At 37.2% G+C, this 27,998-nt stretch overlaps 1 protein-coding gene across 1 annotated transcript; it reads left to right on the forward strand.

Moving 5' to 3' along the window:
• COG2 (component of oligomeric golgi complex 2) lies at positions 1-27,859 on the forward strand. Its single transcript, XM_084515738.1, has 18 exons — positions 1-153; positions 302-463; positions 1,252-1,317; positions 2,265-2,345; positions 2,902-3,005; positions 4,279-4,387; positions 6,231-6,410; positions 9,470-9,594; positions 10,907-11,033; positions 14,388-14,527; positions 18,328-18,389; positions 19,307-19,458; positions 21,063-21,266; positions 22,100-22,172; positions 22,969-23,111; positions 24,460-24,599; positions 25,548-25,728; positions 27,305-27,859. Exons 1-18 carry the CDS (start codon positions 82-84, stop codon positions 27,404-27,406), a joined length of 2,223 nt encoding a protein of 740 aa, XP_084371864.1. The 5' UTR covers positions 1-81; the 3' UTR covers positions 27,407-27,859.
• Positions 27,860-27,998: the final 139 nt, after the last annotated feature.

The following is a 27,998-nucleotide window of genomic DNA, read 5'->3' on the forward strand; positions in this document are numbered from 1 at the left end:
GCGGGGGGGCGGAGGTGTCGCGCTGGCAGCGGCGGCTCCTGGGCCTGGCCGCCCGGCTACAGCCGGGAGCCGCTGCCCGTCATGGAGGCGAAGAAGATGAACCTGCCGCGGGGCCCCGACAACCTCTGCTTCGACAAGGACGAGTTCATGAAGGTGGCCGGGGGCAGCGAGGGGGCTCCTGCGGGGTGAGGGGGGTGTGCGGTGGGGTCAGCTCTTCTGTATGGCACGCTGAATTTGGAGCGCTCTGTGTGTGCATAAAGTTTTTGCTTACATCCGTCTCCCTGTCCTGTTTGGTTTCCAGCCGGATTTTGACGTTGATCACTTCGTGTCGGAGTGCAGGAAACGCGTGCAGCTGGAGGAGCTCAGAGAGGATCTGGAGCTCTATTACAAACTCCTGAAAACGGCCATGGTAGAGCTCATAAATAAGGACTATGCAGATTTTGTTAATCTCTCAACAAATCTAGTAAGTGTTACTAGGTGGTACTGTCAGGCTTAATACATCTTACTGTGATTTTTATTTTTCATATGAGAAGTATATAGCTTCTATTTTGACCTGTTAGGTTTAAGAAGGCTTAAACTCTGACCCCTTACACTGAGAGAAACTGAGAGACTATTCCTACAGAATTTACAAGCAGCACTGAATTGCTGTTGGCCCATAATAAATGTTTTAGATGTATTAATTTATCGTAAAAATAATTAATTAGGAAGATAGATTCAAGGCAGACACTTCTTGTTTTTATCTGCTAACATTTGTAAAAATTAAAGGGAATAAGTTACTAAAATATTAATAGTAAAGATGCAAATAAGGCCATTCGGAGAGATATTTTTAGGACTCTTCAAACTTACTATACATCTGTGTATTCTTAGAAAATCCAACACATTTTGCTGAGAATTTTAATCGCTTTCATATTAAAATTTCTTGTCCATTGTGCCTCCTGCTCTTTTATTCTAATTTATAACATTATACAGGTTCAAAGTTTGAGATTTATCTTCTCTAGAAAGGGAAAAAAAAAAACAAACATAAATTAAGGTTTTCTTTCATTGTTGGCTTTATATGCCAAAAACGGTCTGACACCTTTATGCCTGCGTTGGAAGTAACATATTTGTGCATTGCACTTAAAATTGGAGGCCATAACAGGAGATGTCTCATCGCAGTTCTCTTTAAGTATCTTTAAAATGATAGACTTTGTCAGTAATTTACATATGAATTTACCAAAAGAGTTACAATCTTTTTTGTGATAATTTCTTTAGGTTGGCATGGACAAGGCCCTTAACCAGCTTTCCGTACCTTTGGGACAGTTAAGGGAAGAAGTTATGGTATGCTCAAAACAGTCATTATACATGGCTTGGTAATCTTTAATTCACTTTCATATAATATAGAAATGTTTTACTTATGCTAATAGTTACAATTGTTTTCTCTCTGAAAATTCTATTCTTAGGTAACATGAGAGGCATTGTTTTCTAGCAGTTGTAGTAGGCTTATGTTTTTTGTAGTGCCTTTCGATCCAGAAGTAAAGAATCCTTTAAGTGTGATCAACGAATGGACTCTTGCAAGTTAACTCTATGCAGATATTGTAATTATTTTAATATCTGAGTAACTTGGAGATGGGAGTAAATAAGTCAGATTAAAGGCAGTCCCACTGGAGACTTTTTCCTTGGCCCTGTGGTTGAACCATGAAAGATCACCCACTTCAAGTCAGTCTGATTCTTGTTCTAAGTCTCACCGTGACTTAGCATTTAGTGAAAGGCAAATTTCCATCATCTTGGCAGCTGATTCAAGTGGATATTTGCTGCATGAATGTTCCATCAAATATCTTAGCCTTGATGTCTAAAACTGAGAATAGGTTCACATATATAACATGAAATAGGTTCACCTAGAGAGCTATTTATTGTATAGAAATTGCTACTTAAATCTGACTTTTAACTTCAGTTTGAAGACATAAAATCATACTGGTTTTATTACTTTGTTCTGGGTGAAAGGTGGGTTGTACTCTATAAGTTATGGAGAAAACACTTGGCTTGAAATAATGATACCTGTCATGGCAGTACTTTAGGAGCAGGTTATACTAAGATTATACTTAAGTTACTTAGTCTTATTTCTGTCTTTTTCTTTTTGAGAGTAGTTGACATACTATAACTTTTATTTGTCCTATATTCTTATTGATGTCTCCTGTTTCAGGAATTTAGAATTTAGATGTTTGTTTTTTAAAACTTGTTCTTCATAGTGGGAATCCAGCTTTTCATACTGACTTTCTCTTTCACAGAGTCTTAAATCATGTGTCAGTGAAGGAATTCGGGCGGTGGATGACCGGCTGTCTAAACAAGAAGATATTAGAAGAAAAAAGGTACAACAAATTATTACCTTGAAAAGATCCTCACTGGGTCAAATTCTGGTTTTGACATTAACCGCAGGAAAATAGAGTTTAAAAAGTTCTAGGCTGTCCAGATGCATATTCCACAGAATTTTGCACTTCTAAAAATAAGAGGGTTTGGTTGACTGACTTCGTTTTTACAGTCTTAATGATACAAGTCTTTTTCTTACTTTTTTTTTTATTTTCCAAAAACATTTATGTTCAGTTGGCTTTTTTTTAGTTACAATTGTTCTTGTTTCTGCTTGTAGTAGTATATAAACTAGTATATTGCAAATATAAACATATGGCCATTTAAATTTTGTATGCAGGAGAATTAATATTTGTGGTTTTGCTTAACTTGGAAAAATTATAGGCTTATGCGAGCAATACTTTAACTGAGACATGATTCAAAAATTAAGGTGGAGGGAGAGAACTTGCAACGGGAAAAAAAAAAAATTACACCCAAAAAAAAAGTCCAAAAGATTTTCAGGGTTGTTATATAATGTAATGGGATCGGGGTCAGACATAAAAAATCTTTCTTTAATTACAGATGTGTGTCCTGAGACTTATTCATGTTATTCAGTCAGTTGAGAAAATTGAGAAAATTCTACATTCCCAAGGCACTAATGAATTGTCCTCTTTAGAGGGAAACAGGTAAAAACAAACAAAAAAAATAAAACAACCGAGTAAACACTTTCTTTTTAATATCAGTGGGACTAATTTAATTTAATGATATTGGAGATAAACTTGCAAACGTTAGGATATATCTTCAGACATTTAACTCTGATTGAATATGTGACTTATTTTAGTATTTTTTCAACTTTAGTCCTCTGTAAATTTGTCATTCTGAATTACTCGTAGTGCTGAAGTGTGCATTAAATTGTATTTTTTTTCCTAGGAAGTCTCTAATCCTGTCATGTCCAAACTGCTCATGCAAATGCATGTCTTTTCCAATATTGTTTGGAAGTAAAATGTGGAATAGTTTTTCTTGCTTTCCCTTCTTAGGTATAGCTGAAAGGACTGCTGCGAGAATAGTCTAAGGCAGGCAAGCCACACAAGTTATACCTCTGAAAAGTTCTGAAAAGACAGGACTGTGACAAATTCCAGTCAGACTGCTGAGTTTTGATTTTCAACAGCTTAATGGAAAGCATCCTCTCCCTCTACCTTTGAGAGAGGGAAAATGTATCTTGGCTAGTTTTGGTACCAGTGTACCAGCCAGGCACATGGAATAGTTAGCTGGGATGCAAGTGCAACTTAAAGGTGGAGGAAAATGACAATTTCATAAGCTTGTTTAAATGTGAGACATGCTTTGGGGCTCTTCCACTCTGTACACTGGATCACACGGTAGTGAGTGGGGGGAAATGAACAGACAACTCAGTTCACACCTAGAGGGATGAAGCACATGCAAATATTTTCTGTCACGGTGAGAGACTTTGCAGAATCATGTTTGGAAGCAAGATTGTATGTAAGTGACTCAAAATTTAGGCCAAGTTTTGGGGCCATATAGACCTGAGAAGCATAGGACTGTTTCTCTAGAGATAGCTGTGTTTAGTTTTATTTTATGATGGAAAGGGGAAATAAACAAATCTGGATCGTGAAGAGCACTTAATGCAGTTTCTTGAGTTCTGTTAAGACTGACTCTTCGGTGACAATAAGCAGCTTTGCCATGTAGAAAGCAATGCTTCATACTGCTGGTGCTTGATCTCTTGTTCCTCAGCTTCTGCTTCACCCATTTCATATTGTAGTAGATTCAAAACAACTCTAATTTTGTAGTCTGTTCCAGATTATTATTGTGTGACTGCAGTAGTACCTATCTGAATTCCAAATATTTGTATTAACAACAAAAATTGGGGGAAAACATTATCTATTGCAACTGAAAGTGAGTATATTTGCAAGGATCTAACTGTTCTCATTATCTCTCTTCCAGTCCACTCGTAACCGGACAGGTTTTAGAGAGAATTGCCACAGAATTTAATCAACTACAATTTCATGCAGTACAAAGCAAAGGAATGCCCCTTTTGGACAAAGTGAGACCAGTAGGTATTGTATTAAAGCCAGCTTAACACTTGTAGGATCAAGCAAAAATATCTAAATAGGAAGACAAATCTCTTTTTCCACAGAGTTCTACTGAATTGATTTACAGGATAAATGACTTTCAAGAGGCTGTTTTATCAGTAGAATGGAAGTGTTATTTCTTCTGAGAGTTTATGCTTTGCTTACTAACGTCTTTAGGATAAATTATTTGAAATAATAGTAAAAAAAACATAACAAATGCTTTTGTTAGTCTATTATGTCTTGCAGTTTGTCTGCATACTGATAGCGAGGCCTAGTTCCAGAGATTTATGTTGGTTTTGTTAACTGCAGTGTACAGATCAAAATACAAGTGGAATGTCTTAGAAGTGGTTGACTGGAATAAATTGAAGCTTGTCTTTTATTGATATTTAGTGCCTAATTCTTGGTATCTGTGCTGGTAGGCTAGTGTCCCTGATAGCTTGTTTTTAATAGCTGTCAAATGTAAAAGATGACTTGGTGTTTGTTTATTTTTTTGCCTTTTTTCCCTAACCATTCACTGGAGAGAGGGAATGAAAAGTAGTGCTTAAAAAGTATGTCATATGGAAATGGAGTAATGTTTTAAGCAGATGAGCATGAAAGCTGTCATCCTTAATGGCTTCTGAGCTAATGAGATGCTTCATAGTTTTTCACTATGTATAAGTGCCTGTTGGCGATACAAACTTGTTTTATCTCAAGACTTTAAGGATACCGTGTTGATTCATGGACTGTTCACAAGACTATTCTGGCAACCAAATTAACAACAGGGGTAAATGTGAGCAGCAGAGTAGTATTTATGGTGGGAGGACCTTTGTTCCTTTGTTGTGTGGCTGGCTTTACAATAGTTACCAGGACTTCTGTTTTGTACCTGTTGTTGCTGTACTGGTTTTGGCTGGAGCAGAGTTGATTTTCTTCCTAGTAGCCCATATGGTGCTATGCTTTGAATTTGTGATGAAAAATTTGATAACGCACCGATGTCGTAGCTGTCATGAGATCATAGTTTCCATGACTAGTTAGCAATTGGGTTACTGGTTTTGCATGTTCAGAGCAGATTCTGTGGCTATTGAAAAAATTAGTTTATAGATGGATGGCTGCAATATAGCATGCAAAATGCCAGAGAGAAAATTTGACTTGTTAAATGGGTAGTTCAACTATGATTAAATTATCGTGCATCATTGAACTCGCTTTAAATACAGAGCTGCAAGGGACCATCCTGGGCCAGGAGTATTATTTGCAGCTAGTGTGACAATGAATTGGATATAGTGGAAGAGATGTTACAGATCAGGAAATATGGTTAGCAGACAGGAGGATGTGTGTTGACTGAAGCAGCTGTTAGGCAGAAGCCAGAAGGAGTCTAATGGCATGTCGTTTGTCACCAGTGTAATTCAGTGTCTTTGGTTTGCAGTTACTTGTCAAGTTGTGCCAGGAGCACACCACAGTTTTAGTTTCTGACACTTAGGAATAAATGCCACAGTTGTCATCCCTGGTAACACATTAAAAAGGTTTTGTGCGTTATCGAACATAGTGGTTCTGTTGAATAAGGAACAATTACTGACCCATTTCTTCAGTATGAAGGAGACTGCATAACTTAGCATGTCTCTTTCAATATACAGAGGAAAATAAGTGCCTTTTTACGTAACTTTTAACTTTGTTAACCCATTAAGCTGTGTTCATGATCATTTAATGTTGACAGTTATCAAAAATTGTGTACATTTTAAATGAAATTTGAAAGCCAAATGAGGTATTTCTGGAAAAAATTTACTTCAGCATTAATGGCAAGGCTTTACTTTTAAGTTTTTTTACACTACTATATTTTGTTTCTCTTCATAGCGTATAGCTGGAATAACAGCTACGTTGCAGCAGTCTCTTGAAGGGCTGCTCTTGGAAGGCCTTCAGACTTCAAACGTTGACATCATACGTCACTGTCTTCGCACTTATGCAACAATTGACAAAACAAGAGATGCAGAGGCGTTAGTTGGTCAAGTACTTGTGAAACCTTATATAGATGAGGTAAGATAAAATCAAGAATCCTGAGAAAATGATCTGACTTGCAAGAATACTTGTTTTTTTGGTTATTTTCCAGCTTTGGATAGGAGCTTCAGAGTGCTTCTGTGGAGAGAGAAAGAGAACTGACCCCTAACGGTGTCAGTTTGTTGTTCCTATTTAAGAAAGAAAGTGGGGGAATTCTTTTTCCTGTTACCAGTTTTTAGTTATATCCCACTGCCTACATTTTGCTTGGGTCGGGGGGAAATCCAAATAACAAACCTTAAGCCAAGCACACAGCTGCAGTAAAATACAGTTTACTGTGGAGCAGGGTGCATTGGATCAGGTCAGAGGTGTGCCTTTCTCATCTACTGGCTCAATACCAGGCAAAAGCAGTACAAATAGTTCTTACTGCTGTTCCTTTTTTTTCTGTAGGAGCAGTATCTGCTGTTCCCAGCTGTACCAGGACATGTACCAGGATTTGTTTGGAAAGTGTTTGCTGTTCTGTAGTGGAAAAAAACGTGTCAGGTGGCCAGTTCTCAATTCATGAGAAACTTATTTGTAGGACATCAGTTTGCAATAGTGAGTTGGACCAATTACAGAGTACTGATTACATTTTCTGAAATTAGAGGACTTTATGCTAATTTTCTTGACTGTGCAGCTTTTGCTGTGCCTGTAAAAAGTTTCATCAGCAGTACCTTCTGGTACTGCTTTGTTCTTACTGCTTCCTCTGGCCTTAGCTGAATAATCTATGCTATTTTTTTTTCTTTCTGTTGTAGTTGATGTTAATGTAATCCTTCTGAAAAAGAAGGAAAGATTAATGAGTAACCTGCCACAATAATGGGTCAGCAAGTCAGTCAGTTGTGCCCAATTTTTCTTGTCTGTCAGCACACCTGCAGTTGCCACTAAAAACATTTTTAAGCATCTATGATTGTATCATGGCAGCTCTAGTTTGAAGCTTCCGTGAAAATACAAAAATGGATTTTAAGATTTGATATTTTGCTGTGTTTAAACAAACCTGATAAAACGAGTTTGTTATGGTTTTAATAGATATGCTGAAGTGGTGTTTCCATAGCAACAAGCCTACTTTTCCCCATTTTTAAGAGGGGAGGTGGCAATAAATGTTAACAAATTTTTAATCAATGTGTTGGGAATTATGTCTGTGTTAGGTATTGACTGTGTATCATTCAGGGGATATTTGTTCCGTACTGTGAATCAGTGCCCTTTTCACAGCATAAGCTCTAACACTGACTGCCCTGTTGCAGGCAGTTTCCTTGCCTTTCACCAGGCTGTCAGAGTGTTTCACAAAACCATTAAATTCACTGGTCTTACAGAATAGGTTAAACTGGGCCCACAGCAGGTCTGTGAAGTTGTTGAACAAGAACTAGCATTATGAACCTCTCAGCAGTATTACGATGATGAATGGTCCACGGCTTTCACTGTTGTGTCTCTGGGGAGGAAAGGCCATGAAGTATGAGAGCTGCCTTGGTGATTGCAAATAACCACTTGCTTGACCTGGGGTATGTTAATAGAAGGCAGAACAGATCTCCTTTCTCTCATCATTACCTCTGAAATAGATAGCACTTTTCAGCAGCTTTGAGTCCCAAGTCACGCTGTTGCTGCATCTTCCCTTTTGCTGTCCAGATTTTATTTTATTGCTGTTACTCTTTAAATGGAGATATTTTTAACTGTTCTCTTTGCTCTATAAACCTCTAAATGAGATGTGATGTCAGACATTCTTTTATTTTTCCAGTTCCTGAATATTTAAAATGTATTTTCTCTACTCATCTTCCACAAAAAATGCAACCGCTCATAGTATAGAGTCAACATTTCTTATAAAGACCCATAAAAGTAATGTGAACATTGTTCCTAAAAGTGTTGATTATGTTCCTTTAGGCAATAACAATTGCCTTTTCTTACACTGGTGTGACTTTCTAAATATAAATGGAGAAGTGAACTTAATAATAATAAAAATAATTAAATACCTTATTTTTATTTAGAGGCTGTTTTCCACATAGTTTTTCCAACCTAGGCAAGTGAAAAGTTAGTCTGTGTAACCTCTGGTGAAGGAGTTGTTCTTCTGAATCAAGATGGGGAAAAGAAATTACTTTTTTTTTCCACTCAGTAATGCCTTTTGCAGCCAAGAGATGGAACCTTTCCTTTCCCAGTGGAAGAATAGTCTGTCTCATAAAAGCAGGGCTATATGTCATTGTCAGTAGGATGTTCCTCTTCTTCTGTAAGAAAGGAAACATTTAATTTTTTTCTGTTCTTACCTTGTGTGCATACAGATTTATAAAACAAAGACAGCTGTTGGCTTTTGGATGGTAGAAGAAGTAGGATGGTGGATCCAGACCTTTCCACTTAAGAACAAACTTCCCCCTTGGGTGCTTTCTAATACTGTAGCAACAGCAGTGGGGACTGGTCATGCCCTCTCAATTTTACTACTATCCATTCTATCCCCACTTCTGCACCATTCTGCTTGTTTATGTAGTGAGAGGCAAAAAATAGAATAACAAAAAATATAAACTATTGTCCTTTTCCCGTATTACCCACATAGTCTGCCTTCTCTTTTCTCAGTGGTTATCCCTTTTCCCTGGACTTGAAGTACTGTCCTGTGAAACCACTTTGCCAGCTGCTTTAAAGGCTTAACTTCGTGATGGAAGATTCTTGGCTCTTGGCTTACCTGCATTTGGGAGTGGACCAACCTAACTCTACATTAAAAAAAAAAAATTGACTTTATTCTAAGGCTTGATTAGCTTTTGCCAGTCACATGTTTGCTATCACAGACTAGTTGAGGTGATAGTGACATGTACAGTGGGTGGGGAGCCAGGCACGTTGGCTAACAACTAAAAGCTAGAGGCTCATTTGTATTCTTGTGGCTGGTCTTGCTGATTAGAGTTATGCATTAAGGAAAGCAATAATTTAAGCTGGCACGTTCTGCTTGGAAACTAGGAAAGTAATCTACCAAATATTGCAATATTTAAGGTTATGATATGAGAAGTTTTAAGTGAGTAGGCTTTTGAATTTTACATTGCGGTATTTTATACTCACTTTTCTGACATTTAATATTGAACTCTTCCTGGCAGGTGATTGTGGAAGAGTATGTTCAAGCTCATCCTAATGGCCTTCAGGCCATGTACAACAAACTATTGGAGTTTGTTCCTCACCACTGCCGTCTCTTGCGTGAAGTTACAGGGGGAGCTATTTCAAGGTGAATACCTTGGGGTTTCTTACAGTTGCACTAAAGTTACAGTAAATTTAATATATATTTTTGAAATATCTTTCATAGTTACTTACCATACATAAATGACTTACCTGGTCTTTCCTGAAGATTCATATTCAAGTTTGATTTCTGCCTCACATCTGTGTTTTTCAAAACAGTGAACCCATTTTCTTGATGTTGGGGCCCAGACCTTCAGAGAAGGGAAGGAGAGAATCCTGTATTTCAGTAGTAGAATTGAGTACTGTTTTCAATACAATGTGCCAGATGCCTTGTTGGTTTTTGTGCTTTTTTTTTTTTTTTTTTTTTTTTAAATCAAGGAAACATGATTGGATGCTTCATCCAAGGAAAAGGGCATAACAAAGCTATCAGGAAAAAAACAAGTTTTAAAGTAACTGGGTTGTTAGCATACATCAAAAAGTGGGGAAGATCCTCAGAGATTTGACTCACTGTATTAATGGAACTATAAGTTTAATTGATTTGTATACTACGTCCACTGTTTTCTTAAAAAAAGTGCTTAATTCCTTACGCAGTTAATTTGCCTGTTTCAAAGTTTAAATAATCTATGTCTACTGAATTGTATCCATTTATCTGCTTGTAGACTGGTTAGTGTAATGGACTGCTGTATTTAGCAGAACTATGGATATATCCCCTGGGGACTGCAGAATTACTCTTCTAATTATTTGTCCATTGCTGAGCTTGTTATTACTCTGAGTTTTACTAACACTTCAGTTCTTTTAATCCCTCACCAGGTTCTAATCTTAAAAGTAGAAAGTCTTGACTTTAGAGTACTGAACTGGAATTAAATGTTTGTGTGTTTTCTGCTCTCAATTTATAAATTTTCATAATCAGAGTAGCCTTTAATCTTCTGCTTCAAAGCACAATATTGTGCATAAGTACAACATGGAACAATTAAGAAAGAGTTCTTTCATGCCATCGTATTAGTCACATTACTTCTACTTGTTATCTCCAAAGTTTGGAGCTGTTTAAGTCTTGAAAGCCTACAAGTAGGAGTTCTCAGCAGAAAAGTACTTGCTTTCCAGACACGCTTGCAAAATATGTAGCTGATAAAATTTTAATACAGTTCCAGAATTCTAAAAAATATTTTGTTGAGACCATGGGATCAGATATGAAACCTGAAAGGAGAACAATTAAAGAGAATCAGCAATATTAAAAAAATAAAAAATAAAATAATTTAATTACATTTTGTCTGATGCAGTACATGTCTTTCTAGTTATCCCTACCTCCAAATAGAAGCCTGGTGGTGAAATATAACCATGGAATAATTAAACTTTTATTTCAGTGAGAAAGCAGACATTGTTCCTGGATACGATTTCCTAGTGAATTCAGTGTGGCCAGAAATAGTACGTGGTTTAGAAGAAAAACTGCCATCACTGTTTAACCCTGGAAATCCAGATGTGTTTCATGAGGTAATTACCTTTTTTCCATTTGCTATTCTTGTGACACACACAAGAATTGAATGAGCCATGTTCTCCAGGCTTTTTCGCTGCTGCTCTTGTATAAATTCATGTGCTTGCATAGCCGGGAAGAGGAGGCTATCTTACAACACTTGATCTTTTCATAGGCATTAATTCTCTCCTTGTCTTTGTCAGTGCCCTCGTTCTGGCTGGGATAGAGTTAATTTTCTTCCAGCTAGCTGGCATTGTGCTATGTTTTGGATTTAGGATGCAAATAATGCTTGTAGTTGTTGTAGAGCAGTGCTTACACTAAGCCAGAGACTTCTCAGGTTCTCACACTGCCCTGCCAGCGGGGTGCAGCACTTTATTTATTTATTATTGTTTATTATCGTGATATTTTTACTTCATTTGCTGTTGTATTAAACTGTCTTTATCTCAACCCATGAGTTTTACCTTTTTTCTGATTTTTACCTTTTTTCTGATTCCCCCATCCCACTGGGGGGAGCAAGCAAACAGCTGTGTGGCGCTGAGCTGCCTGCCAGCTTAAACCATAGCAGTCAGGAAGGCTCATACAGAAGTTACTGGAAGCTGTTTAGTCTTGTGAATTTGGCCTTAAATGTTTGCTTTAGGAGTAGATGGCCTATCTCAGCTGTAGAATTGCAACATATATGAAGGTGGGAGAGTATGACAACAATATTTTGGCAAGACTGGGACTTCTGTATAGGAAGGGTTATTGTTCATTTTAATTAAATGTCTGGGTTCCAACTTGCCCTAATGCTTCTCAGTTTCCCATAAAGCTTCTATCATCCTTCAGGTTTCACCTAATGCCCTGCGTAGTGCAAAGTATGAGCTGTGCTGCGTGGTTTACACAAGAATGCATTTTCTCTTCAGAAGAGCTGGTTTTGGTGCTTTAAATCAATTCTTAATAGCCTGTTATTTCATGCTAGGCTGATACTGACCAGTGATGCTGCTACATTTATTTAAAAAAAAAAAATCCCAGTGACTTTCAGTTACTTCATGTAGTCTGTCCAAAGTTCTTTCTAGACAGCTTTTGTCCACTTAATGATCTCGAGTCTGAGTCAGAATCACAGTATTTTATGTAAAAATCAATAAGAAGTTGAAATGCCAAGTGTAATGCCATGCTATTACATCCATGGAAAAAAAGAGTAGGAGCAGTTACAAATTAGGAAGAGGAAAAAATTGTAAACGTTTGCTGTCCTGATGGTAATCGAAGTAATGCAACGCAGACTTTAGACAGTGGTTTCCTAGCTCCGTTTTGTAAGTTGATGGAAATGCAGAAAAGTCTTTTTCTCCATGTTGTTTGCTTATTTTGCATTTGTATGTAGTTTTAATGCTGAAAAGTAGTACTTGTTACAAGGTCCTTTTATGTAGACAGGATTGAAAAAAATTTTTTTCAAATCATCCTGTGAAAATCAAGCTAACAGTCTTAAGCATATATGTTAAAATAACTATTTACTTCTGCAGTTTTTAAATAGTTTCAGGTTATTGTGTCCTTATTTCTGACTCAGATTTGTAGCTTTACAGGCATTTAAAAATAATACTCCCATCTCTAAACATTGATTTGAGACTGTTAAGTTTAAATGCCTGTATTCGAAAATTGCTGCATTTTGTTTCAGACTCTCACAGTTTCTGTTAAATAACTTCTGTGCAGTCAACAATCCAATCCTGGAAGCTGAAATGGGAAGCAGTCTTGCTGTTAGTTCCCTCTCTTAGATATAATGTTATAAATAACTAGATAAATGTCTGAGTTGCCTTCCATTTTGAAGGTGATAGTTTTTTTCGGAGTGTTTTGTTTCTATCTATGGCTAGAGATAGAAGGCAGCTGAGCATTAATGGCTTGTTTGCCTTTTAGAGTATTGGGCTTATTATCTAAGAAAGCAGGCTGAAAGAGCACTGATGTCTCATTCTCCCTGCATTTGACTCCCACAGCTCTTACGGTTCCGCTGTGTTATAGATAAAACCACACTGGGATGGATGTAGTTACCTAAAAGATTTTCCTGTGCAATTGCCAGAATACCATCTCCCCACCCTGCAACTGCCATATCACGAGAAAAACGTGCTGTAATGGTACACTGAACTGAAAGTCACAAATGTACTGAGATATGCAATACAAAAATGTACTGAGATAAGCAACACTAAAGCATGTCCATGTCAGTGCATGGCCTGTGGTCCCAGGGTTGCTTCTGAGAGCAGAACCTGTAAGCAGCACCTCAGGGGCTTCTGAGGATGTTTTACTGCTTCATCAGAGAATCTGAGTATGTTGCTTGCCTATGGGTTGTGGTAAGAGTCTTGCTGCTGCAGCCCTGCTGCTGCTCTTAGCACCACACCGTCAGAAGCACTGAGACAGTGGCTTACTGAACATGCAGAGATTTCAGTGAGACATGTAGGATTTCTTTTATGGCTGCTGTTTTGGGGTTAGGAGTGTTCCTTGTTTTTTTTTTTTTGTTTTTGTACAGAAACCATTTGCACATAGTCAAACTTTTTCATTGCAGAGGCAGATTTTAACTGTAGCTATGTTTTTACTCCTTGTTTTACATAATCTTTTTCTCTGTACTGTTAATACAGTCTGTTTTGTGTGAAATAACATTTTCATGTACCATTTTGCCTCTCGTTTCTTGCTCAAGGCTTTGGTGGCTTTCTGCATTGAACATGTTAATTTATTATGTTTATTTCAGGCTGTTAATAAGTTACTGAGAGTAAGCCCAAAGTGTATTTCGGGATTGATGCATTTTTTCTTTGTTTGCAACTGGCTTAATACTATTTGTAAATATCTTAATAAACCAACCCTTCCAGTTGTTTGAAGTTTTACTGCAAATATTTGGTATTTGCAATACATATTGTTAGGGAAACAGTTCTAGAAATTCCTGTAGAACAGTTTCTATATAATAGAAAGGAAATACCATACTTCCCTTCTCATGTGTGTTTGGTGATGTCTATTTCTGGATTTCGTTCCTGATCCTTTCCATTTGTTGTATCCCTTTATCTCTAATTTCCTGGGACTGACTTCAGTGCTGTGCACCATTGTTGTTCTACTCCGGTGATTCAGCTCAGAAATACCAATACATCTGTCTGATCAGCTCTCTTTTCCAGACAATTTCACGCTTTTTAGAAGTGCTGTGTGCTGTTTTTTCTTATTATAGAGTAACACCTGCTAGATCATTGGTTTTAGTTTCACAGCAATCCAGGATTTTAGCCTTACAAGATTAGGTGATGGCAGTGGTGTCAGCCCATTCTGAGTCTTGAGCTTAACTGTAGTCTGATGCAGGAGATCTGTTGAAACCGTTGTGACTTTCATTGCTTAAGGGGGCCTTGGAAGTGATCAAAATGCTCATTCTCTTTCTGCAGAAGTACACTACCAGTATGGATTTTGTACGGAAATTTGAACGACAGTGTGGCTCACAGGCCAGTGTGAAACGATTAAGATCTCATCCGTCCTACCACAGCTTTAACAACAAATGGAATTTGCCTGTTTATTTTCAAATAAGGTTGGTATGCATTTGTAGTCATCAATTCTTTCAGAAGTAGAGTTGTCACAGCAAAATGATACTGCTTAGGGTCAGATCTTCTCGTTACGTTACAAAGTTCCCCTCGTCAACAAAATCATAGAAGTCAAACTATGAGAATATAATTACTGAGCCAAGTCATAGCTTTATGCATCTTCCAGCACGTTAGCAAAATCATAGAGTACATATTGCAGGGTAGCTGGCTGTCATTACACTGAATTTCATATGCTGCTTATGAACAGACCTAGGTAAGTCTTGAGTCTGGTTTCAGGTTCTGTTTTTCAAGTGCCGTTTCTCCCTGGAGCTAAACTGTATGTTGAGTGATACTGTTTGTGCAAATCCAGAGGAATAATTACAGTGAGGGAAAAAGATTTTATTCTACAAAATAAAAAATTAAAAGGCTGACAGCTTCTAGCTTTTCCACATCTGGCTATGCTTCTGACCTATTATTTCTGTCTCACAGGACAATTCTGAAGTTCTAGATCTTGTAGGGTTGTCTTCTCAAAGATCACCCAGCAATTTTCTTTATGTAAGAAGCTATGTCATAAGTTCTAGCTTACTTTTCCAGCTGGTGTGATGTACCTGCAGCATTATGTTGTAAAGATCTCATGGGAAGAGAGCAGAGAGAACCAAGAAAGCTCCATTTTAATTCTAGTAAAGCTAAAATTTTACAGAAAGGAACCATATTTGTAGGATGTCTAGCCTATGCATCTGATTTTAGGGCTGGTTAACAGGCCTCCAGGCAAGAAAGCTGCTTGTTGGTAAAGTCTGTTAGTTGTTAAGCATTCTGTGTGTCATCTCTCTTGGTCCAAAGACTTCTGAGAGTCTCTGGACAGCTTCATACACTGTTACATGAGCAGAGTTTGTTGCCTTGAGGGTACTGCAGCAGTGTTAGTTGTGAATCCAGTCAAAGCAGAAGCAGCTAATAGTTTCCATCCCCAGTTTTGTTTCACATGTCTTTTAGTTCCTGTATGTACGAGGATGATTACTTGGTTTTGTGGATTGCTTTTGTTTATAGTCCAGTATACTAAGTAAGTTTTTAATATTCTGCCTTTAGTTTTGAACATGCCAGCCCAAGTACTGTATTAAGTGTCTGCAGTGTGTTGTACTTGGACTGTGTATACCCTCTGGTCTTTGCATTGTACTTCAGTAGGGTTCAATAACATTTTCTGTGCTAGCAAAACCAGTTACAGGATGTTTTTTCCCTTGCTTCTCAGTATCCTGCTCATTTATTTGTTCCACTACAGCTGTTTCTGGGGCTAAACTACATGTTGGATCTCTGAAATGATCAGATCTTTTTTTCTTAAAAAGGGGGGAGGCAGCAAAAGGAAGAATTCTCAAAAAAAAAAAAAAAAAAAAAAAAGAGGGAAGAAATTGAGGTTTATTTTTAATGTGGATCACTTTTGTGACTATGTTTATAGCATGATTCTATAAATGGTAATTACTGTACAGCCGTAGACATATTTATGCAGTTTGTTTAATCCAGGAAAAAACTACAGTGATGCCAAATCCTGGAATCCTGTAAGGGCTGGAGCTAATACAAATCAGTGGCAGGAGTGTGGGTCTGGAAGCAGGCAGGGTCTTCGTGTTTTGGTGATCCAGTGCTTTTTATAAAATAATGGTTCTGGCTTCCTCTGACATCCTCTTCTGTTTTTTTGCTTGCACAACTGTTCCTGCAGCTATGCAGTGAGCCAATATGAAGTACTGTTACCTTGGGCAAAAAGGGCTGACTTTCAACTCTAATCAATTTCTCCAAACCACTTCACTGTACAAATATTGATGCTGCCCCAAGGGAAAAGGGCAGGAGCACTCAATACAGTAGTGGTGCTGACTGTGCAGACTCTAAGGGTCTGTGGAACTGTAGCAATTATAAACCTCTTAACAACAGAAAGACATCATTAATAGGTCCCTGAATCTGCCCTTTTGTTTGAAAGTGCAACTTTTCTAATACGTAACCAGTTGATAAAACGTTGATGCTGCTGCTCATAAGATGGAAGTGAAGCTTCAGCATCTTCTCTCTGTTCAAACATATTTTTTTTTCCCATTGGATACTTTGGGGTCTGGCTCATACAAAGAAAAATAAATATTTTTCTTTTAAGATTATTATAAATCTGAATAGTTCACTATTTCAGTAAATGGTTAGATAACGGCAGCTGCTTCATCTTTTACCCTATCAATCCTTTATACCTGAATCATCTGACAACTTTTGGAATTGCCCATGAATTCTTCAGTGCACAAATGTGAAAATAATGCCATATATTCATTATGTATAGCAGCAAAGCTTTTTCTTTGAAGTGTGTAACTATCCTCAAATCATACAGGATTTTTATTGAAGTGTTATCTTACACTGTGACATTTACAGTTAAGGTTGCTGTTTTGTTTTTTTCCAATTGCAGAAATTACTCAGAACAAACAGACCTCACGTAAGCCTGTACAAATGATTCTTTAAGGAATAGATGGATGTAGAGGCATTTCTTTTGTAGCAATGCAGGCACAAGCACCCCCAGTAACTCTCTTCCTTGCCGTCTGTTTCATTTATGTCATTACAGCTGATAGTGGAACTGTAATGAGCCTACATGGTAGATATTTTTTGCCCATCTAATAAATATTCAGCAAAATTTGCATAATTTTAAAAAATCTGATTTGATTCTCTAATCCTCTTCACCATAAGACCTGAAGACACTCCTTTCTCAATGAAGGTGTTGTACAGGCAGGAATGAGGGTTTGAAACCATTTCACAAATATTTCTAAAATATGTGCTATGTCTTGGTAGCAATTGAAAAAGGTAAGTCACATCACTTGCTTTTTATTCCAACCCCTGGTGTGTCAATCACAGATCGCTACTTAAAATACTGTAAGCACGCATCTAGTCCATTAGTAGTTTGAACAAGAAAAGCTAGATGGGTCCCTGTTCTGATCTGGAAATTACAGTTGAGAGGTTTTAAGATGAGCCTTGCAGGTTCGTAATTGGTAACCTTGGTAGGTGTACAGATTACTCTGCACATAAAAGCAAAAAAGGAAAAATGACAAAAACTTATTATGGAGGACTGTAAAATACAGTTTTATTTCAGCATTAGAGGTAAGAACTTGGTGAAAGGATACATTTCTACAACTCCTGCACAACAAGAGTACTTACCTAATACTTCTTTAAATATGGATAAGTACTGTAATGTTTTAATATTAATTTTGCTGCTACACCTCAAAAAATCAAGGGCTGGATTTTTTTTTTATATTTTTTGTTTGTTTCATTTCGTTGGTTTCATTGTTTCATTGGTTTGTTCAATTTTTTTTAAAGGTGGGATAGGGGGTGTCAGGGCATCCTGTGAGGAACTATTGATTTTTCAGGTGCAGAATTGTTTGCAGAACCTTATGCCACTGTTCATTAACAAACATGCAGAAAGCTAAAGGCTCCCACTGTCATGTGTCATGCTTGAAGGTCAGCTAAAGCAAGTACGAAACGATGTATTCACTTACAGTGTGAAAACAGTACTGATTAGAGGAAATAAAAAGCAGCAACAAAACCATTTCTGATAAAATCTAAGGACTTGACACTGAGCTATGGCTTTGATAATGCTCGTAATTGTGATTTTCATAATTTCCCAATGTATAAATTTCATATCTGCCTGTAAAATGTCAAACATGGTCTTTGCAGGATTTAAAAAACACACTTAAGATCTTTTAGTGTATGTGCACTGATAGCATAGATGCTGATCATTGAAAAGCATTTAGGCATCAATTTAAGCAATTGTTGATTTATAACATTCAAAACTTCTATTTTTCAGATTCAGAGAAATAGCAGGGGCCTTTGAAGCATCACTTTCAGATTCACTAGAGGAAGCACCAGGTAAACTTTAATTGCAAAAATTAATTATTTCCCTATTAAGAAGGAAGCACTGTTTTAAGTAGCAGTGGTTATTGTCTGTTTATTATTACTTACTAATGGGCATCCTGAGGGTTCACATAAGCTTTCTGTTTTCTTAAGAACTCATTAAACAGTGGAATACATTTTTGTAGGGAAGGCAATATAAGACTACTGTTCAGTGATCGCTTACTTAAAACACCTTTTTAGCAGCAACAATTAACATATTTGCGGAACTGTCCCCTCAGTGCAAGAAGGAAGTATTGGCATCCTGTAAGTGACAACCAAAAGACCATGCTGTGTTATTGGGGCAAACTTTTCTTTATTTTTACAGACATCTTCCCTGCTACATAGCCCTATCTATTGGCAGCATTTAGGGTTGCTATAGTTCGTTTGTGTTGGTGTCTGCTCTAAAAACATACGTTGATTTATGAGCAGATGAGGAGGTAAGCATCGGAAGGATTACAGTGGAAGGACAAATCTGGTGTATTTGTTAGAAGTACACTGTAATTAGAAAAGTTGTTACTTCAGTTACTGGAGTAAATGCCTGTGAAGAAGGTAGCTAAGAGTAACTTGTGCATGTGTATTTTTACTTCTGACTTTTAAATTATAGAACTGAAGAGCAAGGAGGAAAAAATAATGGTGATGAAATGCATAAATCCTACAATTTCAAGGCATTTATCTGAATCTTGCAGACACATTCCTTAGCTTTATGCTATATAATATTAGTGCATGAACTGCTTTAAAAGTATTTGGTTTAAATATGGATATTCCTACTGTGTTTTCAATAAATATTGAAGACTTCTTTTTAAATCTCAGATAATGCAATTATTAACATCAGTGATGTTCCGTCTTTCACAGTGTGCTTAGGAACTTTACCTTTGTTGCCTGATTGTTTTCAGAGGGCAGCTCGTATTGCCTTTTGGCCACTCACATGGTCTGGACGAGTCTTCTGAAGTGCTGGTCAGATCAAATGTTTTTACCACTGTTAGCACACCGTCTGTGGAAACTTAGTCTGCAAATTTTGGCACGTTACTCCATGTTCATTAGTGAGGTAAGAAAACTACGTACTTCAGGTTTTGGTGATTAGTTATGTCCATCAGTAAGAGACCTCTTGAAACAAAATGTGTAACTTCTTTCTAATTACTATTCTTCTGAACTTAAAAATGCTGAACAAGATCACCCAACCAGTTCCTGAGTTTGTTTTATATAAAGTATCACTGCAAAGCATATCATTGGGCACAAATATCAGTATTGCTCAAGTATTACTGTCTGATGGTTGCCAAGATTGTACTATGTGTAAGATTGCTTCTGCCAGAGACAGAAGTAGCCATAATCTTGTGTTTTGTACAGTTGGTATCAATATGTTTTCATATTGATACTGTGAACTAGGTTGTGAAACTGAGCCAGGTGAAAACTAACCTTGCAAAAAAAATAAGGTGTTGAGTTAATACAAATCAGTTGCTGCATGGTCAACTGACTCAACATCGTAACTCATGCTTCTGAGCAGAAGATCTTGTGCTTTGCCCCATTCCTAGCCATACAAGTTTCTCTCTCCCCCTTTCTTGTGTCACAGAATGACAGCATGATAGAATAATTTGGGTTGAAAAGGAGGTCTAGAGGTCATGTGGTCCAAATTCCTGCTCGAAACAGGGCCAGTTTAGATAAGGTTATGGAAAACCTTTTCAGGTTGAATTTTGAATATCCAAAGGCAAAAATTTCAGTCTCTTGGGGAACCCTTTTACAATGATTGACCACCCTTGTAATTAAATATCTTTTTCCTTTTGATATAAATCCCTTTGTTGCACTTCATATCCATTGCCTCTTACTGTCACTGTATCTCAAGACAAAGTCTGATTCCACCTTCTCTGTACATTCCACTCAGGTAGCTGAAGACAGCAGAAAGATCTCCCTTTATCTTTCTCTTGAGACTGAATAGCACTGTTCTCTCAGCTAAATTGTCTTACTAAAAGTGCTCATTAAAACAGTAGCTGAGTGAGGCGTGTGATTTACAGCTGAGGGCTTGAGGAGGTGGGAGAAAGGAGATGATTGACAGCAGTGAGTCATGTTTTCTGAGACCAAAAAAAGACCTTGAGTAGCCTTGTTGCAAGCACGATAGAAGGGGAGGGAGGGGGAGACTCAAACTGCTCTATTTGGTGACTGTTGGCGTAGAAGGTGCTCAAAACTCTTGCACACAGATCTCTGAGCGTTGCTCCTTGTAGTGCTGTAGTAGGACAGGTTGACTGAAACAATCTCTTGTTTCTGCAGTTAGTTGTCTCTGCAATGGAAAGTTAATTGGCACAATCCACAGCTGGTTTTGTGTTCTGGCGTATGAAATAGTCTATTTCTACAAAGCAAATAATAATCAAATTTTTGATCTAGCACGTTCTGTTTATTTGAACACCACACAGGTGGTAATTACTCCAGGATGGTATTGTCCTGTGGCATAGTAATAAGAGCTCTAAATTACTGAGCCATTTTGTGCACCAAAAACTGTTTTAAAAATACTGCTTTTAATGCAATTTAGGAATGTCAGTATCCCTTGCAAGTGTTACATTCTAATGCCAAAAACTTAGGAAAACTTTGTGCTGTTTCTGTATACACAACTTTAACTGCTTTTGCTATTGCTAGGACTCACATCTCAGTTTGATGTTTCAGGTTTCTGTAAGGCCCATTTCCAGTGAGAATGCAAAGGAAAGCAAAAAATCAGTGCCAGCTGGCAGAAAGGTTGAGGCTTCCATAAGCCTCAACCCTAACGAGGACCAAGGGAATGGGTCTTCTCCAGAAAGTCAGCCTTTGCCTTCTATATCCAGTACTCAGTTGGTGTATATTGCTGCAGATCTGGACAAACTCCAGGAACAGGTTTGTGCTTGAGACTTTACTTACAGAAGTCTTTGTCAGTCTGTGTGCCAGTACTATTTGGCGTTTTGTTAATGATATTACTACCAAAAAAACACAATGCATTTGTTTAAGATTTTTTTTTTTAATTCTAAAACTGGAGTAGTCTGATAGGAAAAAATACCACCTGAAATACAGGGTCTATTCTCTGGATACTTTGAGTGGCAAATTACAGAGAAACCACTTCAGATATTTAAACTTTTAATCAGTAGCTTCTGGACTTTACCACTAGAGCATGTTGTTTCTACTCACTTCTAATGTAAAGTGTAACTGTCCAGAGTTTTACTTTTGCTAGTAATCTCTCTGATGTCTCAAAGTGTGGTACAGTATTCAGCTTTAATGTTATTCTCTTTTATATATTTACTGTTTTTAAAAATCTTTCAGCCTCAAAAAGGTTTTATAATCAAGATTATTGTTCTATCATCATGTTTTACTAATGAACCAGAATCTTTGAAAGAGCTGTATGGTATTTATTTGCTTTCAGTGGGGACTCTTTCATGTTTTTCAGCCAATGAGGCTGGAATTCCTGTATCTTGTGAAGTTGCCTCTGGGTTGGTAGTATTTTGTTAATTATAAGTTATTTCCCTGAGGATAACTGTAAGGTAGAAAATTGAATGATAGACCTTAAATCCAATTAATACTGTATTTTTCTAATACTAGGTTTCGATAAACATAATTAAAAATTCAGAAAAGACCGAAGGTGTCTTTTAAAGCACTTGTAACTTGCAGAATGTGTAAGAGCCATTTAAATATATTTATAACAGGACTCTTGTTTGTTTGTTTGTTTGTTTGTTTAGATTCCTGACGTCATAGAAATGGTTAAGCCAAAACTTGAAATGATTGGCTTCAAGAACATGTCTTGTATTGCAGGTAAACCTGAGAGGCTGAATTCAGTCTTTCCCCATTCTCCCAAGTCCCTTTGCTGACCAAACAAAATTAGCTTTTACATGCCGTATAATTTACCATGAGAAACTTGAAATCACTCATGTTTTATTGCCTAATGATGCCTGCTTCCAACATTAACCATTCTGTGAAAGAGAAACTACCTTGAAATCTAGAAAACATTTGATTAAAATTCAGTGAGTCTGAAGTGCTTTTTTTGGGAAGTAACTTGTTCAATAATTAGGATGCTTCTCCAGGAAGAGAGGGACCCACTTAAATCTAAATCAAGATTATGGGTAGATGGATAGATGCCTAAGTCCATGAGAGTGGTAGCTGCTTGTGTAAATCCCCAACTCAGTAGATGATCTTTTGCCAATCACAGCTTTGTGTCAAGCGTTTTCCAGTCAGTCCATGGGGAATTGAGGTACTGTGAGAGAGAATTTCACAGCCTCAGTTTCTTTGGTAGGTTTGAGCCTTTTGATTCAAGCCCCTTGCTGCATCGATAACACTGAGAAGAGGGAAAAAAAAGTGAACCTGGAGAATGTCAAGTTACCCTTTTTTAATTGTCTTCCCTGTATTTGTTTTTTCTGGCTGAGAAATGGTTGATATTCGTGGAGATACTTTATAAATGGTTGGTGTGTATTTATTTAGCAAGCATCCTGTATTCAGCACCGGCAGCCATCTAGGACAGGGAATGAGATTGGGATGATGCTGGATTCACACAATTTGTAATGTGATTGGGCAGGGTAGCTCAGTCTAAACTTCATTTTTTTTACTTGAATAGAAGCCTTGGAAGACTCAAAGACTTCTTTATCAGCCTGCGTGCCTACCTTGAATAACAGAATTATCCAGGATCTGAGTGAGTCCTCTTTCACTTATCTGAAGAGTGCACTGGAAATTCCAAGATTATATAGGAGAACCAATAAGGTCAGTGCTGGTTGCAGAAGGAAAAATAAATCTCAGAAGGGCCTGTACTAAGAATCTTAACTGGGCAGTACATTTACAATTTCAGGGCTGTTCATATCTGCTTGAGAGTCAAGAAATGTATTAAATACTGAGATGACTTAGTCATTACTGTTTATCTCTTTGAAAAGAAAGAATTGTATTTTCAAAATTTTAGGTAGGGTAACAATGATGAGAGCACAGGTTGAGACGGAAGGGCAAGACATAAAACTGTTGTACAAAACCAGAACGGTTAATAAGAAAAAATTGGTTTCCCTCGTCTCATAGCATGTATTGTAAGATGTGCTGCTGTTGGGTGGCAGGGTTTTGGTAGGGTTTTTTTTGTTTGTTTTGTTTTGTTTTGTTTTTGTTTTGGAAGATGGGTTGATCAGGGCAGGGAGTGACACTTCAACCTGCTATGTCAAGAATTTTTTTCTTGGTGAGCTAGCTTCCTAGATTTCGTTCGGGAATGCCATGCACAGAAGAAACAAGATAAGAATGGTTAATAAATAAATAAATAAAATGATTTGGTGAAAAAACAATAAAAAGTAATTAATAAATATGTTTCCAAAACCATGTTCAGATCTTAGCGTGTCTTGTTGCTGTGCCTTGTCTTTGCCAATTTGCACAGTTGTTATGGTAGCTGGTTTGGTCTCATATAAAAAAAAAAAAAATAAAATAAAATAAAAAGGCAGTATAAGAAAATATAAGTAACAGGCATTTCAGATGTCAGAGATTGTGTACCCTGGGTATGATCTGTTCCCCTGCAACGCAGGAGGTCTGTCCAAGCTATTGCATGGATCACCCCTGAAGAAATGAAGCAGTCTGCTTCCAAGACCATCTCAGAAGAAAGTAGAGAAGGGATATTAGAGTTATCCCAAAAGCTTTCTTCTGAAAAACATAGTGAGTGGGTGGGGTGGTATGAGAATAGAAGGAGCAGTGGTTTCAGTTTAGTGAAGTATGATACGAAATAGCAGCTATTTTAATGAAGAGAGCTAGGCTGTTGTTTATACAGAGCGTGTTCAACTTTCTGAAGTCAGCATGAGCAGCAAGTAGGCAATAATAGGGGTGGCTGGCACATGCATCTCTCCAAAAGCTTTGGTCATTATGGACCTTGTTTCATAGCATTTTACATAGTATAAAGCTGCTGAATGATTTGGTCAAGGTTTGTTCCATGTCTATGAAGATCTCTTTATTGATTATTTGTGAATAATCTATTTCTTGGTTTACATGCATGCTCAGCATTTCACGTATGTGCTATAAATGGTGTCCATGTGTTCAGTAAATAAATTACAGATTCTTTTTTCCACCATGTTTCCCTGCCTTCTCCCAGGAAGTGCCAACTAAAGCTTCACCTTATGTTGACAGTGCTCTTAAGCCCTTCTACAGACTACAAAATGAATACAGAGATATATTGAAACAGCCCATGATTCATCAGTGGTTGGAAGGCGCCCTCTCTGAAAGCACACAAAAGTAAGAGAGCCATGCACAACATTCGTTGTACTATTTAAAAACTTCATTGTCAGTTGAGTGGGCACAGGAGAAAAGAGAAAACACGCTACAAGTTGACACAGCCGTAAAGAAAATGGGAATATGTCCCCTTTTTGACCTGGTGCATTCGTTCAGATTTCTATTACTGTTTTGTACTCAACAGATGAAAAGCAGGGCTGGGAACTCGAGACCTGACCTCTGCTCAGATGTACACAAACTGACATTGTGGATAGAGCATATGGAAATTGTTTTGCTCTAGTAATGCAACAGTAAACTAAAACCTTGCATTTTGTCTCAGAAATTACTTAAGTCCTTAACCTCATGTTATTGTCAGCAAATCATGGTCAAATTCTCAAGAAATTTGAGTTTGACTTTCCTTTGACAATTTTATTGTATACAATGATAATGCAAATTTTAGTGCTTAAAAAAAATAATGAAAAAAGCTGAAAAGCCAGTTGTTCCCAGCTGTATAAGGCAGTCAAAACACAGTGCTTTCCTTCATTCTGGTTTCCTGGCTAGCATCTTGAGGACTTCTGAGCATGAGTATCCATCTGCATTAAGTTCTTTAATGAAATTTGTTTGTCCGTCTACTTTCCTTTCAACTTCATACTGCTGTGAGATGTTATCTTCTGTGAGTTCAACCATTTCAGTGTGTACAAAAAGAAAGTAATAATTGCTTTTGTTTGGATGTTCTGCCTGATAATTTCATTGGATATGTGCTACTTCTGGCACTGTGGAAAATGAGAAGGAGGCTTCAACACTGAATTGTAATCTTTAGGTTGGCCTCTGTACTTAATGGTGGAAATATCAGTAGCTTCTTCTCAAAACCACTCCTCTCAGCATTCCTCATAATTTTTATGAGGGCCAGTGATGTGCATGCAGTAGGCTTTTCTATAAAAGTGTAATTTTTCTCAATCTTCCTTCATTTAGGTATTATGAAACTGTTTCTGATGTGTTAAGTTCTGTTAAGAAAATGGAAGAGAGCCTGAAAAGGCTGAAGCAAGCCAGAAGAACTGCAGCTTCAAATCCTGTTGGTACGAATGGAGGTATGAGTGATGATGACAAAATCCGACTGCAGCTGGCCCTTGATGTCGAGTATTTTGGAGAACAAGTAAGTTAAAAGAGAAGTTTGTCTACTGCTGTTAGGTAAGGGAGTGAGATACAGGAGGAAATGGGAGCTCAGCTTATTTTTTTGGTCTTAAAAACTTTGTGCTTTGTTGGTTGTTTTTTATATCTGTGTAATTCAGGTGACTTGAAACCTTAATGATCATAGAATCTCCTTGAGCAATGCATGCTTTCTGTGCTTTTGTATACAAGTGAAAAAGGTATTTCTCACTATTCAGAATTCAAGTATTGCTTAGTACTCAGAAGCACAAAGAAATACTGAGTGGACAGACCAAAGGACAGGGTATTTTCTTAGCTCTGATGGAAAATTCTTTATGGTCTTGCTTTTGTTTGCCTTCTCCTGGGTAATTCCTGCCTTCACTCACTGCATAATCAAGGGTTTATTCCCAAGAGCTTGGAAGGGGTCAGATTTCTTTCTTGTTGTGCTATGTAACAGTAAGTTCCTTTTGATGCTGAATACAAAAACTAAAACAACAAAGTAGAAACAAGTAAAAGAACAAAATATTCCAGGAAATGGGTGTAGTAGCTTTATCAAATTGTGCTGATTAGTAGTCATTATTTCCATGTGTAAGTTTCAGAAAAAAAAGTAGACTACTAATTGCACGTCCATGTCATTAGTTGCCAAGCACTTGTTATCAGTCTTGGTTATGAGCAGATGTTGTCTGTACAGTAAAACAGGTAGGTAAATTCTTCCTGTGTGTAAGGAGATGATTTTCTTATTTCTGAGGCTTACCACAAAGGAGGAAGATTTGGGTGGAAGCATGGAAATCTTATTTACTAACAAGAAATACTATTTGGCAGTTTTTAACTGGGAGCTTGAGTTGGGTTTGTTCTTCTATTCCTATCCAATTATGTGCATTAACATAATGTGAATTTAAGTTAAACTGGGATAGATTATTCATAATCATTTAGGAGCTGGTGGACATTACCAAGAGTTCCAGCAGCAAACATCTTTCAGGATCACTTTATCGTGGTTTCATTTAGATTTCAGTGTACTTTTGTTTTTCTCATGGTTGTATTTTTCTAACTGCCAAAGCAAGAGATTCCCTAGGTAAGAAATGACTTTTAGCAAACTCTCTGTTGTTGTCTTCATCCCACAGGAAATTCAAGGCTAGAACAATGGGCTCTTGCAGCTTATTGAAATGCTTTTGTTACTGTGCTGTTGGCTGTTATTGGGTGTATCCATGTTTGCCTTAAAGGCTTTCCTCAAATCCCAAATGAGGATTCTGGGCAAAATTTCATTTGAAATGAATGCATTAAATGCATAGTTACAGCCAAGGTTCTCTTTCTGACTGTTTCATTGGAAACTTGACTTCCAACTGACTTCGGTTAAAAGTTGCCTAGAAGATGGTTAAATGTTTTACTGCAGGACGCTCTGTTGAATGGAAAGACTTACCTGAGCAAAGCTGGATACAGCTTTTTTTTTGTAGTGTGCACTATATGCAGTTATATTTCTTTGCTCATCAGTGCAGGACAAAACATATGCTTTACTAATTGTTTTAAGGAGAGCAATCCATAAGCTTTTGTTCTAAATAAAATTAACATTTCTCTTGTCTTTCTAGATACGGAAGATGGGACTGGATACAAGCAACATAAAAAGCTTTTCAGCCCTTACAGAGCTTGTCCTGACTGCCAAGGATCAAACTACAGTGGAACAATCCTAGATACTTTTGAAGCGTGTGATTGAAGATAAACATTGTCCCTAAAAAAAAAAAAAAAAAAAGAAAGACTTCACTGTTCTTTATTTTACCAAATAAGTAGCAATGAAGTGCTTCCTGTTGTATCTTAAGCAACAAATAGGTGCATCAACTGTCAAGAAAGAATCAACTGTCACCGAAAGATTGAGAGTTTACCATAGTTTTCCATTATATGGAAAGCAGTCAGAAATTCTAAACTTTTTACTATAGAATAAAAGTGGAAGGAAATGTTTCTTTTTTATGTTTTATTTTAAATCTTACATTGTAAATGAATGAACTTACATGATGAAAATAGTATGTAATAAATTGTCTTCCTATCTTTGATGTCCCATATGTTTTTGAGTCAAATATATTTATTGCTGGCTGTCTAAAGCTTTCAAAGGGACAGCTCTTATGGAATAAAGACAATGCTCACAGGAATAGAGTCTGCTATTTATTGCTACTGCTCTGCACTTAACACCTTTCCCTCATCACGGGACATGGTTAGCTCTTGTTAGGGTTTCATAAAAACATAATGTTTTTATGTTAAAGATTATTTTTATTCCATGGACCTTGTTGA

This window comes from Aythya ferina (genome assembly GCF_964211825.1).
Source record: "Aythya ferina genome assembly, chromosome: 3".
Lineage (NCBI taxonomy): Eukaryota > Metazoa > Chordata > Aves > Anseriformes > Anatidae > Aythya > Aythya ferina.